Below are 14,946 nucleotides of genomic sequence, written 5' to 3'. Positions count from 1 at the left end.
CAAGAGAGGCACTGACCAACGCTGGGGGTCCCTTAAAAAGTGTCTGTCAACACTGCTATAAATGTTCAGTGAAGAGTTTCATAGTAACTTACCATCAAAATGTCCATCTGGCAATGTTGGAACTACATCTTCCCACAGCCCCTTCAGGGGGACAATCTATAAAGAAAGAGTTAAAGGTCAGCTATGCATTTTCAGTAAAAAGCAGGACTGGCAGAAGGAGAGGCAGCAAAGGAGTCAATTAGGTGGGCTTCTTGGGCATGTGCTAATAAAGATTATTCTGACAGAGAGATGAGCTCTTCAGTCTTCAGCTGCTCCTTCATTATCCAGTCACAGGCTGCGGGCAGGGAGGTGAATACACTTTATTGCTTAACTGCAGTAGAGAAAAGTCAGGTCATCAGTCTGGCAGAGCTGTACATTTTAGGACTAAATAGCCAGATACAAATCCATTGGCAGGTAAAACTACTCTCGCATATGAATTTCAACAGTGTACTTAGCTGTTGCTTAGCTTTCCCGGAAGTTCAAATTTAAGTTTCATTTACATAGTATGTTTTACCTAATTGAGGGCATTTATTGGTTTCAGATAGAGTGGTGAAGATTTAGAACCCCTGGCAATTTTTATTGCTGTCTGTTGCATTAATATCACTAATTTTTTGTCATGCTGTCCATTGTGAACAGAAAGTGAGGGACAATTTCAACAGAACAGGAATAAAGGGCACATATTTTATATGCTGACAATGCAATTGCCACTTAGCAGTTTTGCTTACTGTTCACTTATACCTACTGCTTGTGCACTTTGGTCGTTTTCTGTTGACTCTAGATACAAACATTATCATGTAAGCCTTTCCCATGAATACCTGAACCCAGTTGTTCCTCACTTCTAGATAGTGACCTTCATTGACATGCGAGACTACCATATGCACACTGGCTTACTGTGCTTATCTGCTGCCGCTTCTATTAACACCTAATCAAATGGTTTTAGGCCAGCCATAGATGCACAGATGTGTCCTCAGTCTTCCCCTCTGCCTGCTAGTAACACCAATACCTACCAAGGTTAATCATGTGACTTGCCTGATAGAATGGAGCAGCATATACATGGCTCTATATATTGTTGGAAGCTCATAGGGATACCACTAGACAGTCTAATCCCCACTTGAGACATCAGGCTGTCAGAAGAATTGGGAATATTATGGCCAGCCTAAAGATACCCACAGACATGAGGTGATCAGATCAGGCTGATATTATGTTTATGGGGCTTTCTAAAGGCCATGTGGCCAGTTGCAATCAGGGGCAGCATTGACTAGGCAGGCCAGAAAAATCTGCCTTTACTATTGTTTTACCTGCATTACACTGCAATGGTATAGATTTGGCCATCTGCTCCGAGCTATACTTATTGATGACATAGGTAGGCACTATGTGATGACTACATGCACCCGCAGATGTGATATCCAAACAGATTTTGATGGGGTGGTTTCACGTCACATACATGCAGGTAACCATCTAATTTGATTAAAAAAAAGTCATAATCTTGGCAACACTTTAAAGAAGACCTGGAAACTAACCTGAACATAAACAGAATGCGTAAGAGCCCCCAAACTTTTTATTTAAACCTCAATCCCAGACTGTAATGCATCTCTCAATAGGTTGTAATGTAGAATGCAGTGGGTCACCTTCCTAAAAACCCAGAAGCTGTATAAAATGTAGGTGGAGCTCCGGGATTCTATTGCAGGCTATCCACAGTGTTGTGAGTATAATCAGGCATTGGAGATTGCCTGCCATCACATTCAGGCATTGGAGAACGCCTAATATCACATTCAGACATGAGAGCTTGCCTGCTATTACATCATTAGGTTAGGGAACCCACTCATAGGAGAGGATATCGGTGTCACTCAGATACTACTAACAATGATACACTCAGTCACTACTAATAGTGTTCTTTTATTTCTTTCTCTGTTCTCAGTATGTCGCGGGCTATTGCCCTCCCAGCAGGGAGGAATCCCTGCAGGGTGCGGTGACTGACAGTCAACGCTCACTGCAAGGAGACAATCGGGAAGTGAGCAGATCGGTGCATGTTCCTGCTCACTGCCCGATCAATAGAGCCGGCCTGTTACAGCTTCTTTGTCACAGGTCGGCTCTAACTATGAGGATGAGTGGAAATCACTCACCTCATAGTTCTCCTTTAAGTCAAATATTCACAAGGCTGATGGCAGTTTTGATTGATTCCTTTATACATGTATTTATTATTCAACCTCTGCCCAACACCTCACACATATGTAAGAACACTAGATGAGGGTTCACTAGTTTGTGTTAAAGAGACTATTTCACTGGGGGAAATAGGGGCAAACTGTCGCAAGTATGAAGTGCAGGTACCTAGGAGGTACCGTTACACACCTGCAGCAACCTTCCAAACCTTCCTTTCGCAGTGAATCTCAGACCATCCTAACATGACACATCGTGACAGTGCTCAAGCTTACCTGCTCCTTCCCGTCTCTTGCACATTCCTATTTGCCAGGAAGGATGCCTATCCTAGTGATGAGAGCCAAAAGCAATGTGTGGGGGCAAGGCTTAGTAGCAAACTCTGAGAACTATCCAGGAGTGTCAGAGCTCTGCCTATCAGAATGGCCTTGCATTTTGCATGACAGGAAGTTTGGGAGCCTGCTGCATGTATGTGCAGGCAACAGACCTTCAATGTAAAGCAAAGAACCTGCACTGTATGTGGAGGGAAAAAGTCAGATGCAGCGGTCAGAAATCAAGACTTTGAACCCTACATGGAAATAGGATGGACACATGAAATCACCAACGCTGTCCACCATAAGGATGCAGACATCGATTAGTGATAGGTGTGAATTTCTTCTGGAAAATGAATTTTTGTAAACTCTGCAGACACAGGGGCAATCTAAAAGACTGACTCAATTAGGGATTCCCTTACTGCCTGGGAAGCTATCTGTTCCATAGAACCAGATCCAAGAGAAGGAAAATGGACCAGTGAGAAACATATTTCTAGGGTGAAGAAGAGGAAGAAGGGGATAATTCCCACCCTGTTCAAGACTACCGATAGAAAATGGGACTTGTTAGAGCAAGGACCATTATTTGTGCATTTTCTAATCCAGATGCTGCAACTCAAGATGAGAGATGAAAAAGTACAAAAAAGAAAGTATGTTTTGGAATTCTCATCAATCTCAGAATCCCAAGGAGTAAATAGGACAGTGCCTGTTATAGCCAAAGCGTAGAAATAATATTTTAATTAAAATAACAGAAGTTCAAGAATTTAGGATATTGACAATTTGAGTGAGGATATATTATGCATAAAATAAAAGCTATAGGCAGAACCCTAAGCTTTCAAACTGAAGAGAAGGGTTTCCCAGGAGACGCAACAGATAGGGAAAACAAAAACCCACTAGTAAAAGTGGGGGTATAGCTTTAAAAAGAATGTTTAGGACTATAAGATGGGAAATATACTTTTTTTTTTTATATGTTATTGATTTGCACATCGAAAATTACAAACGGTGCAAACAACGCGTACATTAATACAAAAGTGCAATAAAAAAAACAAAAAAGCGCAGAAGACATTAGGAAACACTTCCTAAGGTGGTTCACACATTAAGACAATCGCCATTAAGGTACAAAAGGAAAATAAAGAAAAAGAGGTGATCCAGCAGCGACATACAAGTCTTCCTATGTCAAGGAGCCATTGAATCTTCTATGGGTAGATAAAAACCTTACGACATTATGATTCCGTGTCTACAGCTGAATTAGAATATTCTAGCCAACTATCCCAAACCTTGTGAAACTTATTGGGACATCCCCTATAATAAGTGTCCTGGAACAAAGGTAAGTTGTCATTAATCAGTTTTTTCTAAAATAAAACAGTGGGAGGGGCGAGTTTTTTTCCAACACATAGCAATCACCTTACGGGCATAAAATAGAAGCAAACCTAGGAGTGTCCGCTCAGAGTTATTAGGGGCTGCCTCCTCCACCAAGTCCCAGAGGCATTATCATAGTGATGGGACAAGGCTCAAAGAGGTAACCATGGATATATAGTCTACTATGGCATGCCAATAAGAAGTAATTAAGAGAAACGCCCACAAAATACACATAGGGCAGGGTCATCTCTAACAGGAAGCAGAGATGGATGCATTGACTATTCAGGCAGTGAGGGGTGAAATACGCCATATGTAGAATCTTAAACTGAACCATTCTATCTCTCACCGCCACCAGTTGTTTAAACGGTTTGTCCCAGATTGCCTCCCAATCATCATCATTCAGGTCAGAGATATCCTCTTTCCACCTGGTTTGTAATGTCACCAAAGTGGAGGTGGTCATAGTCTGCAATAGGCGATAAAAACAGGAAACCACCTTCATCAAACCCTCTGATCGAGCAAGAGACTCAAGATGTGTATTGACTAGCTTAACCGTACCATCAGGAAACTGAGACCTGAAGGCATGAGAGAGCTGTAGATAGCGGGAAACAAGACTTTGGTCACCTACAAGATAGTACAGATGGTTTGGCAGTAGGTCTGGCATGAGTGTATAAATATATGACCAAAGAGTAGCCTTCACTCAAATGGCAAGTAAATAGGGCATTGTTTATTTGTATCTTCCACATTTCAGGCATGTAGCTAAAATGCCCTACATATATGGACACTTTAATGCCTCTAAAGGTGGACATACACTTTACAACCCTCGCAAGACTTTTGTCTTGCGAGGGTTGTAAAGTACTTTAAAAAAACGGACGATCTGCCCAACTTGGACAGGCAGATCGTACTTGCGATCATCGCAAGCCCGCCCCCGAGGGGCGGGCTTCCGATGACCGCAATGCTGAACGGGCAGTGTGCGTGTGCGCACACTGGCCCGTTCGGCAGTGATCTCTCGATCATGTTAAAAACTAGCCGAAAATCGTACGATTCTCAGGCCGTTTTTCCAACATGCTCGAAATACAAAAAAAGTAGTGCGACCGTACATTAGAAACGGTCGCACGCCTTCCATACACTGCACGTTTCTCTTCCCGCGATTCTCGTACGAGAATCGTGCAGTGTATGGGCACCTTAAGAGGCCATCATAACTGAACTCAACAAGATGCAAAGCTCAAGGGTCTGGACCTGTGTTAGAGGAGTTCCTCCACTAGAGACATAATTTTAACAAGTTAAAGTCACTGCCAATAGAAGACAGTAAGTTGTTCCAGTTAATTTAGATAAAATAGGAAGTCCAAATGGCGATCAGTAAAGTCGCTAAATATAAAGACATCATGAACCAGAGTAAGATAAGATGTCCATTAAGGTGAAGAACTGTAAAAAAAGTAAGTCAAGAAATTCTTTATCAAAAAGGAAAATGCTTCTACACATTTTTAGGAGGAAGCCATGATTGCAATGGAAGTTCTTAGTCGTCATAGAGAAACCTTTTTACCGGTTGATTCCCTAGAAACAGGGTAAAGTGTACTACATTAAAGAGATTGGAAACAACAGGGTCATCAGGAACTTGGGTTTTGATATAGTCTCTACAGGAGTAGACTATGCGGGTTCTGAATCTGAATTAGAGATAAAGATAGGCCTCAGACACTGAGACATAATGGTCCAGTAGGGTGAGAACTATTTTCTGCGGTAGATAGTACTAAGGCACTTAGTCAATGTCTGCAAGCAGATTGTTACATTATTCTCGCACAGACTGACACAAAGTCTGAAGTGGTTATACGAGGCCTAAAAGACATAGAGCAGGTCTCATGCACAGGCAGTAGAGCTATAGAAACTGCTGAAAGGGATGATCCTATAGAAACCTAAAAAAAAATAATAATAATTGTGAGCAGGAGGGCTTTTTATTCCCACTGGGGGGAATTTATCAAAACTGGAGAAGACAGAATCTGGAGCAGTTGCCCATGGCAACCAATCAGCTTCTCTCAAGTTTGTTTAGTTAAGCTTTGAAAATAAAAGATAGAAGCCGATTGGTTGCCATGCACAGCTGCTTCAGATTTTGTCTGCTCCAGTTTTGATAAATTCCCCTCGCAATGTCTTCACTGCAATGAAACAAACTTACTTGCCTGTTTGCACCTCTGATCCAGGATGACTGAACTCCTATGCACCTGCTTAGGAGCTACGTCATTTCTCCTGGCCAACTAAGATTGCTGAAGACCAGTCCCTGGAAGAAGTTGGGGAGAAGGAGCCTGCCCTAGCGATGGAGCAAGGGGAGGCGAGTTATGTTACGCTTTAAACTGAAAACGGTTTGCAGGTAACACAGAAAACAAGGGATTGGAAACCGCCGCAATGCGAAGTTTAGTGCTCAAAGCACACATATTATGGTAGCCTGGCCACATGCAGAGGCTCTTTCACAAAGGGAGGATTCAGAAACTGGGTCACACCAGAGGTAGTGCCATGGCTCTAAAATTGGAGAGTGGGTCACACCAGCCGTAGACCTGGAGAGCACTCTGGGGCTAACACAGTACACCAAAGTCTGGAAATAGGCACAAGCAGAGGCCGGTGCCTGAAAGTCACATTCCAGGTTAGCCCTCTTACATACAGTGAAAGCTGGTCTCTTCCAGCTGTGGCTCCAAGACCTTCCCCTCTCCACACAGAGCACAGGATATCACTTGCCTTGTACTGCCATCATTCAGAGAACACCTTGTATTTTTTCAATTAATACAAGGCATTCTCTCATTGGACAAGATGAAGACCATAACATCATCTTCCCCTCCTCTCCACCTCGTCGAATAAGAGTCTCCTTGTATTCATTGAAGAAATACAATCTATTCTCTGATTGTCAGTGATGCTGAGAGAGGGACTCGCTGTGCTTAGTGTGCAGAGGGGAATCCGCTGGAGCCACACCTGGAACAGACCATCGCTATATCTACCGCAGACTACTACAGTGATTTTCAGAAGCCCCAGAGGTCCTCTGGATATCAGATATGAATACTCACATTGAGCCAAGCTTACATTGCACAATTGTATGAAATAAGGAGGGCTGCTGGGGATTCTGACAATCACAGTGATAGCTGTGGCTCCAGCGACTTTTCCTCTGCACACAGGGAGTCCCTTGCAAGGCACCGCTGCCATTCACAGAGCACTTTTTATGTATTTTTTTGTTGAGTACAAGGCACTCTCGGATTGGATGAGGTAAAACGGAGGAGAAAATGATGTCATGTTCACCACCTTGTGCAATCAATGAATGCCTTGTATTTAGTGAAAAAATGCAAGGCATTTTCTGAATAGCGGAGGTGTTGAGTGAGTGCCCCTTGCGCTCACTGTACAGAGGGGAAGCTGCTGCTAGACGAGACCAGCTATACTGTATGTAGCGCTGACTACTACAGTGATTTTCAGAATCCCCAGCGGCATTCCAATATCAGATATGAATACTTGTATTGAGCCAAGCTGGACCAATGTAAGTATTCATAAAAGATCATTCGACCTGGAGTTCAACTTTAACAATCAGATTGTTACATTCATGACCAGCAACATAACTGACCCTATTTCACAGCCTATCATTATCTAAAACACAGGAACTATCTGAACAAGCAGGACCTCCTACATATGCATTAAATGGCCACAGTTGCCACTTTTTTTTTTTATAATAGGCACATGATTTTACCTTATGTGGTTGGAGTTTGGCCCATTCTTGTAACCGTTGGAATACCCCATCATTGCATTCTATGATCCAGTGTTCCTCTATTTTGTACTCTTCCAGCTTTGTAGCTGCAATTGCCATACCAAATCCAATCTCAAGCACTCTCCCTCCTGCAAATGGAGAGTTAGGTTAAAAATGCAGTAAACATTATCAACTTACAACAAAAGCAACACACAACTTACCACAGCAGGTCACCTATTTTTTTCCAGTGGTAACAGTAGAGCTAAATATTTCAGAAGAATTAAAATTGGGCCCTTCATACAGGAACATAAAATTATGTTGGCCATACACTGCGTAGATTTTTTAAAGTACTTTCATCCGAAAGATCTTTCGTTCAACTTTCTATTACCTGATGGGATCAAATCGACGCTCAATTTCAACAGTAGTGACGAAAGAACTCGAAGGAGCAGGATGGAAATTTTTTCTCGAACGATCGAAATTCTAACAGTGAATGTGGTTTTCTTACGGGGAACTCCATTCATTCGATAATCAAATGTTAAAATCAAACGAAATTTCAATCAAGATTTGTCAAGTATGTGATGGCATTATCAGGTGGTAAAGAAAGATCTTTCGTACGAAAGTTGGTTCAGAAATCCACTAGTGTATGGCCAGCTTTAGGAGATAAGAAACTGATTAAAAAAGTGGGAATGTCTTGGGGAAACAGTAAACCAGCCATTGTGTGCAAAAAGGCATTTCACCCTTCAGTGCTCAGGGGATATAAATAGAGGACAATTAAATTTCCAGGGACAGTGGAATGGTTTTAGTCTACAATCACCCAGATGGAAAGCATACCATGCATCCCCCAACAAAGAGCATAGCCAATACCTGTGTATTCTTAAGAATCTTAAAACGTCAAATATTCATTAGTGTGTATATACATATGCTGATCTAAATATATAAAAAGTAGTTGTTTAGATAAAGTAGGCACATTCCAAAAAGCAAAAAATTCCAGTGGCCTCTTAGGTAAGAAAAACAGTTAACCAGCTGTTATTATGGATTTGATTGATCACTGCATTCGATTGTTTTGATTTATTAGGAAATGATCTTACCACTAAAAAAATCCTCTCCAATGTACAAATTTGCATGAACAATCATATTTTAAAACTTTCATTGGAGAATAGGCTGCTGGTCAAATATTCCCAGAATACAATGGTTCCTCAAACTATAGATCTCCATAATGTTGCAGTACTATGTACCAAGAAGATACTCCCAACTGTAATTTTAAAAAAAACTGTTGAAAGCTAGACTATGAAGTTTAAAATTAATTTTCTTTTTTAGAGAAATATTCCCAGAACACAATGGTTCCTCAAATTATAGAGCTCCATAATGTTGCAGTAATTTAGAATTAATTTTCCTTTTTAGAGCTCATTCACCCTCCATGTGTTCAACAACATATGTTGCACATATGTTCTGATGCAGTGGCAAGTTTCTACGCGTTTTAAAAAGGTATTCTAAATGCATTTTTACACCCGGAATAGGGGTGTAAAGAGGAACATTAAACAGGAACTCCCCCACACACTTCTAACCCTGGGAGTTATTTTGCTATTAAACCCCTCTTGCCTCGTGCACCTTGTTAAACTTGTGGAACCTTGTTCAGCCCAGATTGCATACTCACCTGAAAGAGACCCGTGTTGTGTCTGCACATGTGCTGGATTCACTGTACATGTACAAACTGCTACGGCTCTCTGCCAGCTTCCAGACTGCAACATGCGCAGCCTGTTGTGGGTGTCTATTAGGTCCATGGGATCTGAGACCTGTGCCGGTCTGTATAGAAGAACAGTGCACATAGAAAACAATGTGCAGAAAATGCAGCTCAATGGTCATGGAACAAGACCTAAAAGTTTGAACACCAAAGTATGGTAAGTGAATCAGACAAATGTTGTGTTCTTTGATATATTATATAAGTGTTGCCTCCAGTAGGACTGTGGCAATGTCTTATTTAGTCTGTCAATGTATGACGTGCTGCTTCATATTAACCACCTACAATAGTATTTTGAAGCACGTGACAGTACATTTCATTGAGTGTAGGAGTATCCACATTGCTCTGTTCCAAAGACTCTGCTGTGAAGACATAGCAGCAGATGTGAAGATTCCCTGAGCAATACTGGGTAAATACCCAAGGCAGTCTATCTAATTGCTCCATACTTGGCGTCAAGACACAAAAAGTTATTCAAGTCACGGAAGAACTAAAAAAAGAGCACGCAGGCCTAGTGCCCCTCCTAGCATACAGCTGTCACCAAGTGTAACACATACAAAACAGCTATTCTGAGACACTCAACTGATTGCTGGACAGCAAGCACCACATCTTGAGGACTGTCTCTCTGGAGGAGATTTTCAAGGAGGAAATAACTGTAAAGTCTCAAGGAATCCCTGCTAATTAATCTTTTTTTTTTTTTTTTTATTGAAATTGTGAATGAGATAATAATAAATAATAATAATAATAAATATAATATTAGTGGCCAGAAAAGAAATGAAGACAGTGAAAATTGTAGTGTTCCCTCACACTGCTGGTCAATGAAGCACCCCCTTTCATTAGTGATCAATACAGAAGGGTCCCCTTATACTGGTGGTCATTGGGAGAATGGCTCCTTTACATTGATGCTCAGTAGGAAGAATACCCCTTACAGATTAAAAAAAAAAGTAATTGTCAGTGGAACTCCTAGCAACCTCTGGAGGAAGCCTCGGTTTCTACAGAGCCCTGGTTAAAAAAGGCTGCTCTAGAGATCTCTCATGCCTCCTTAAACAACTAGTAAAGCTGGCCATACACAAGTAGGATTTTCATACAAACATTCATTAAAAAAAAAAAAAAATCTCATAACAACATTCGATAATACCATCAGAGACTTGAAGAATGTTCAGTTTTGTTTGGTTTTAACACTCGATGGTTGAATGAATGAAGTTTCCACATTCACTGTTAAAATTTCATTCATTCGAGACAAATTTTCCATTCTGCTCCTTCAAGTTTTGTTTTCGTCACTGCAGGCAAAAACGACCATCGACTTGAACCCATTAACTATTTGAAAAGCAATGTTCCATCCCAAAAAAAAATGTTTTTTGAAGGAAATTCTGGTATATGGCTAGCTTTACATAGCGTTATGCATGGTACTTGTCAGTCTACAGATTCATTCAAGCTATATTACCAACACTAATCATAATAACAATAATAAAAAGTAATACAAAATAAATAAAAACAATAATACTAATAATCTATTGTCTTGCAAATTCTATGCATTTGCAACTGTCTAATTATTACACTACATAGTGCAAAGTATATGGCTAGCTTTACATAGCGTTATGCATGGTACTTGTCAATCTACAGATTCATTGAAGCTACCGGTATATTACTAACACTAATCATAATAATAATAAAAAGTAATAATACAAAATAAATAAAAACAATAATAGTAATAATCTATTGTCTTGCAAATTCTATGCATTTGCAACTGTCTAATTATTACACTACATAGTGCAAAGTATATTACTATAACTAGTAAGAATAAATAATGATGATAATAATAAGCTGTTGTTTTGCAAATCTTGTCAAATGCAACTGTCTTGTTATTACACTACATAGTGCAAGGTGTATTACTATCACTGATAAAAATAAACAGTAATAATAAATAATGATATAATAATCTTTTGCTTTTCAAATCCTGTGCATTTGCAACTTTTTCGCTATTACACTACACAGTGCAAGGTGTATTACTATACCTAATAATAAACTATTGTATACATTTGTTAGTATCCAGTTATTACACTACACATCTAAGCACATACCTTTACTAGCAGCTACCCCCGCTAGGCTGTGCATGTAGGGGGTCTCCCACCTTTCCATCACCGGTTTGCCCATGATTTCCAGGTGGGTGTCTGCCTCATTGTACCCTGCAGATGCATTGTGCCAAACAGACTTGCAGGTCTCCCCTTCGGTGAAGATCTTGTCTGAGGACATGGCTGGAACTTGTGCAGGGCTGTATGCTAGCAGATGAAACAAGGACACAGAGACAGCACAGCGGCCCCTGCTGTGGGGTTATAGGGCTCTGTGTAGTGGGCGTGGCTGACAGTACACGGGGGGCGGTGTCTGCTAGTTAAAGATCAAGCCGAAGGAGGTCGTGGTGTTATGAAGGGGGCGTGGCTACCGTGACTCCTGCTTGGTACACAGGGACAGTTACGACTGCTGGTAAAGGGAGCGTAGATCATGAGTAGTCTTTACACTAATCTAGTTTAAAAAGAGCCCTGTATTCTGAAACTGATCTGGAAAGACTTGTGAGCCTGCATTTTGCTATTAGATATAAACCTATTCCATGTGATCCTTTGTAGTATATTAAATATATATAAAGAAAAAAATAGACCAGCAATGATAGTTTGCTGGACGTGTATGGGGAGGTTGGATTAATAAAAGATTAAGGGCTATTTCACACTATAGCCTTGTGCTAAAGGCACGTATCCGTATCCGTGTGTTTAGCGAATGCTATCACCCAGCGCAATGTACCACACACTAGGTGTACTGTGTTGCTATTCATTCTGAATGGCAGGCCAACGCACCACCCGGCGGGCGTGACTTGCTGCAAAAGAAATAGTGTGTGCCAGTTGCGTCACAAGGGGGGTGTGGCCCGCACCCGGGTGACACCATTTGCGGCAGCATAAGTCCCCTCTCTCTGCCGGCATCATCACTAAGATGGCCGCCAGCAGGTATCAATAAGACAGGAGCACATGCGCGATGACGTCATTGCGCACACGTCATTGCGGTGTCACCCGCTATCCACTCCAGGTAACACCCAGCCTCGGGACGCCCCAGGTGCATGCATCTTTTTTTATTGCACGTCACTGCAACACAGAATAAATAGCAACACAACACACCATTGCACCTAGTGTGCGGTGCATTGAGCTGTGTAGCATAAATGCGTGAAACAATTTGCACTTTAGCGCAATGCTATAGTGTGACCTGTCTATAAGAAATCACTGCCTGATGAAGGGAACCTGTGTGTTCCCCAAATGTCACATTTTTCTTTTTGTGATATGTTGATTGCGACATCAATAAAGGCGCTCTGAAATCAATTAAAGTGACACTGAACTACTACTAAATCAATAAAAATCCATTCAAGTACCTTAACTATTAACAAAAATGCATCTTATTTGTGTATCACTCAGCTGTAGATCCTCAAATCATCTCTGAATTGGTGCTGACACTGTCCTTCCTTCTGGAGGGTGGCTACTTTTGTTCCCCATGGTCTCTTGTGTATGTTATAAAGTAGTCACCGCTCCAAGTTCGCTCCTGTGATGGACTACAATCTCAATACAAATGAGTAAACTAAACATGAGATTGTAGTCCATCATGGGAGTGAGCTTGGAGCGGTGACTACTTTACAACAGTTTGGCCACACAGAGTTTCAGTTAGCAGTAAGTCATGTTGTCGAGGAGATCTATTGCCATCAAATGGGTTTTGGATTCCTATACAAGTCTATTGGAATGTGAAACCTGCCTGATGCAGGTCAGAAAGAGACCAGCTGCAGATTTTCCCCACAGTACCGTACCTGTATATTAGCACTTCTGCCTTGCATTGTTGAGGTCCCTGGTTCAATTCCCTGGCCAGGTCAGTATCTGCAAGGAGTTTGCATGTTCTCCCTGTGCTTGTGTGGGTTTCCTCCGGGTACTCAGGCTTCCTGCCACACTCCAAAGACATGCTGGAAGGTTATTTGGCTCCTGTCTAAATTGGCCCTTGTATGTATGCATGTGAGAAATTGAAGGGAACCTGTGTGTTCCCCAAATGTCACATTTTTCTTTTTGTGATATGTTGATTGCGACATCAATAAAGGCGCTCTGAAATCAATTAAAGTGACACTGAACTACTACTAAATCAATAAAAATCCATTCAAGTACCTTAACTATTAACAAAAATGCATCTTATTTGTGTATCACTCAGCTGTAGATCCTCAAATCATCTCTGAATTGGTGCTGACACTGTCCTTCCTTCTGGAGGGTGGCTACTTTTGTTCCCCATGGTCTCTTGTGTATGTTATAAAGTAGTCACCGCTCCAAGTTCGCTCCTGTGATGGACTACAATCTCAATACAAATGAGTAAACTAAACATGAGATTGTAGTCCATCATGGGAGTGAGCTTGGAGCGGTGACTACTTTACAACAGTTTGGCCACACAGAGTTTCAGTTAGCAGTAAGTCATGTTGTCGAGGAGATCTATTGCCATCAAATGGGTTTTGGATTCCTATACAAGTCTATTGGAATGTGAAACCTGCCTGATGCAGGTCAGAAAGAGACCAGCTGCAGATTTTCCCCACAGTACCGTACCTGTATATTAGCACTTCTGCCTTGCATTGTTGAGGTCCCTGGTTCAATTCCCTGGCCAGGTCAGTATCTGCAAGGAGTTTGCATGTTCTCCCTGTGCTTGTGTGGGTTTCCTCCGGGTACTCAGGCTTCCTGCCACACTCCAAAGACATGCTGGAAGGTTATTTGGCTCCTGTCTAAATTGGCCCTTGTATGTATGCATGTGAGAAAGGGACCTTAGATTACAAGTTCTTTGAGGGCTTGTTCACACCAAATGCAGACCAGATCTGCATGAGTTTCTGCACACGCAGTGCAGTGTGTTATACCACATTTTTTGATGCGTTTGCATGTGTTCCAGAGCAGGTAAAATAGGGCTTGCTGCAGTTTTTTTTACATGCTCTGGAACTGAACGCTGCCATGTGAACTAGAGCCCAAAATACCATTGGAATACATTTGACGCAGTTTTGTTCCGGTCTGTAACTGCTCAGCTCTGCTCCTGGAACGCGCTTGGTGTGAACAAGCCTTGAGGGCAGGGCCTGAAGTCAATGTGTAAATACCATAAATAAATTACCCAATCTCTTTGTAATAACTAAAGTAAAAATAGAAAAGTCCTGAACGATATAACCTTAATCGTTACTTGCTGTTGCAACTAGTCCACTCTTGTGATCTTGACATTTTTGTTGCATCTTGGTGGCCAAGCAGCTCAGGCAGAGCAACATGGCCTTTCTTTTGATTTCATACACTTTAGCAGCAGAGGTACCAAACTATATATAATCACTAACACCGAAAATATACATAATGTAAATATGTGTGTGTCATCGTCTGCGGAAGAAAGCATGAAGTGCTCCAAAATCTCCCGGTAGACGGCTAAGTTGCATTAGTGAAATAAATGAACTTTTGCACGATATTCTAATTTTCCGAGTTTCACCTGTATATATATACACTGCATATATAAGAAAACCTTGTATATATTATATATATATTCATTTGTACTTATAAGAAACACCCAGAACATGCAGTAGGGATTATAAGGCAAAACTGGCACGGAAAGGTCTTCCTTTA

The 14,946-nt window shown here is 41.3% G+C and overlaps 1 protein-coding gene across 1 annotated transcript in view; it reads right to left on the bottom strand.

The window, feature by feature from the left end:
- The window catches only part of GAMT (guanidinoacetate N-methyltransferase), a 23,444-nt gene extending 11,874 nt beyond the window's left edge, over nucleotides 1-11,570 (bottom strand). The window contains exons 1-3 of the mRNA XM_018563169.1: nucleotides 11,383-11,570; nucleotides 7,570-7,715; nucleotides 93-156 (exon numbers count right to left, since the gene is read on the bottom strand). Coding sequence (XP_018418671.1) covers nucleotides 93-156; nucleotides 7,570-7,715; nucleotides 11,383-11,554 — 382 coding nt within the window. The 5' untranslated portion in view covers nucleotides 11,555-11,570. The remainder of the gene's footprint in view (nucleotides 1-92; nucleotides 157-7,569; nucleotides 7,716-11,382) is intronic.
- Between the last annotated feature and the right edge of the window lie 3,376 nt (nucleotides 11,571-14,946).

Source organism: Nanorana parkeri, unplaced genomic scaffold (assembly GCF_000935625.1).
Source record: "Nanorana parkeri isolate BGI_ZX_2015 unplaced genomic scaffold, ASM93562v1 scaffold637, whole genome shotgun sequence".
Taxonomy (NCBI): domain Eukaryota; kingdom Metazoa; phylum Chordata; class Amphibia; order Anura; family Dicroglossidae; genus Nanorana; species Nanorana parkeri.
This window is presented reverse-complemented; position numbering and strand designations above follow the sequence as displayed.